Source organism: Austrofundulus limnaeus, unplaced genomic scaffold (genome assembly GCF_001266775.1).
Source record: "Austrofundulus limnaeus strain Quisiro unplaced genomic scaffold, Austrofundulus_limnaeus-1.0 Scaffold17, whole genome shotgun sequence".
Taxonomy (NCBI): domain Eukaryota; kingdom Metazoa; phylum Chordata; class Actinopteri; order Cyprinodontiformes; family Rivulidae; genus Austrofundulus; species Austrofundulus limnaeus.
In genome coordinates, this window is record NW_013952419.1 from 3,625,015 (window position 1) to 3,626,993 (window position 1,979).

Here is a 1,979-nt window from a genome sequence, read left to right on the forward strand (position 1 = left end):
TAACTATACAGAATAAAATAGGAGTAACGACTTTCTACTTCTTACCATTTTAAAAAGTGTAAGGAGTAGAAAGTACAAATAATTGTGTAAAAATGTAATGAGTAAAAGTAAAAAGTACAAATTACTCAAGTAAAGTACAGTTAACCAAAATTTCTACTTAATTACAATAACAAAGTGTTTGTACTTAGTTACTTTACAACTCTGCACAAATGCATGTGGCACCATTTAAAAGGGACACTAACAGGCTTTCCATTAGTATAAGGTTTATTACTAAGAAGCATTGCTACAACAAAGAATAACTCTACYAAATATTCATTTCCTTACTTTTTCAACTAAGTACAGTTTTGATTTGGATTATTTTTTGATTTATGCTATTGCTTCCTTGGATATAAAAGATTTATTTATTTAAAAAATCAACTTTCTACATTACCTGATGAGAGTATCATCATCAACAACCAGTAGCCAATCAACTGTCCTCGCAGTCTGACTCAGGAAACGCTTTAAGATGGCAAAYGTCTTCCCACAGTGGCCTTAGGACAAAACACAGTGTTCAACCCATGACAGTCTCTCTTTATTATTAATTGATGTATRAAATGTTGAATTTGTGAACTGGATCTGTGAGATAGGAGCTGGTCAAATATTAAAATAAAATGTTGATTGATCTTCATAAAACTAGTTCTGAACTACGATCTGCTGAAAAACTCAAAACTGAACCAAAAACATGACTTCTCTTTCATCAGACCTTTATAAAAAAACTGACAATCCACAGATTTCTGACTTCTGTCTCCGAACTGATCAAACCTCCAGCTTTTCTCTGCTCATAAAAATGTCAGATTCAGAAACTTGTTTCAGAAGTGGAAATCACCTCCTGTGTTAAAGTGACCCGGAATGTAKCTTCACAACTTTCCCTCATTTAAAATGCACCGATTTATGAATACGCAAATCATGTCCACCTGCACCTGCTCCTGTTTAACTCTGCTCAGACATCATAAAGCTGTTCTGAAAACACTTCTGCAGAAAATGTCAGTTCTGATAAAAAAAAGTGCTGCATTTAGATATCTGAGACAGGAGGAAGTATAAAAAATCTGTTTTGTTCAACTATCATTTCTGACTCTTGCATCTGTTACACTGAAATTCCCGCGTCACGTTTTCGTCTCTGCACCAGAAGGAAGATTGAGTTGAAGGTTCGTTTCCACGCTCCTTGTTTTATTAAAAGAAAAAGAACGGCTGAGGCTCGTACCACGGTCCTCAGATGATTAAATAAAAAGGTTTCTGGGATTTTGAACACAATCAAGGTTTAAACAGTAAAACAAAAGAGAGAATAAGGTTTTTATTTCCTGACTCTTCACATTTGTTTCACCTCAACCTCACCTCTTTGTTCTTTACAGGTTTTTGACTGTTTTCTCTCTTCCATAAGCTTTAGTTTTCAGCTCCTCTTTCTTCATGAATGTATGTGACCTTGGTTGTTATTTCTGATTGCCTGCATGAGGTTTGATCCTCTGAACTTTGCTGTCTTGCTTATCAACTCCTGAGTTTCTCATCAGAGTCCAGTATTTGATCTTGGATCTTTTTCTGAGGGGTTAGGTTTAGAGAACATGACTCGTGTTTTATTAGCAGGGTGTCAAACTCAGTTACAGAAGGAGCCCAAAATTCAAAACTTGGTCCATCTCTGTCAGTATTTATTGGAAAAATAAATATATCATAACATATAACAAATTATTTATATAGAAATAGAAATTACTTTTTCCAAATTATGTTTTATGTAGCATTTAGAACATACATAATCTAAAGAATTAAAAAAAAACTTTAATTAATAAAGTTTCATTTCTTATGACTTACTCTGATATATTTTATTAGTCTGGCAAATCAGGTAAAAACAAAGAAAACCCTCAATAAAAAAATAAACGTCCAATTATCTGACTGTAAAATAATAATACAGCAAAAACAATTAAAGTTGATTCTCTTGAAGAAATTTATAG

The 1,979-nt window shown here is 33.1% G+C and overlaps 1 protein-coding gene across 2 annotated transcripts in view; it reads right to left on the reverse strand.

Annotated features, from left to right (window-relative positions):
* The window catches only part of b3glctb (beta 3-glucosyltransferase b), a 27,241-nt gene that overhangs the window by 5,695 nt on the left and 19,567 nt on the right, over positions 1-1,979 (reverse strand). For both annotated transcript variants that reach the window (XM_014003328.1, XM_014003329.1), the window contains one exon: positions 431-530. In XM_014003328.1, coding sequence (XP_013858782.1) covers positions 431-530 — 100 coding nt within the window. The remainder of the gene's footprint in view (positions 1-430; positions 531-1,979) is intronic.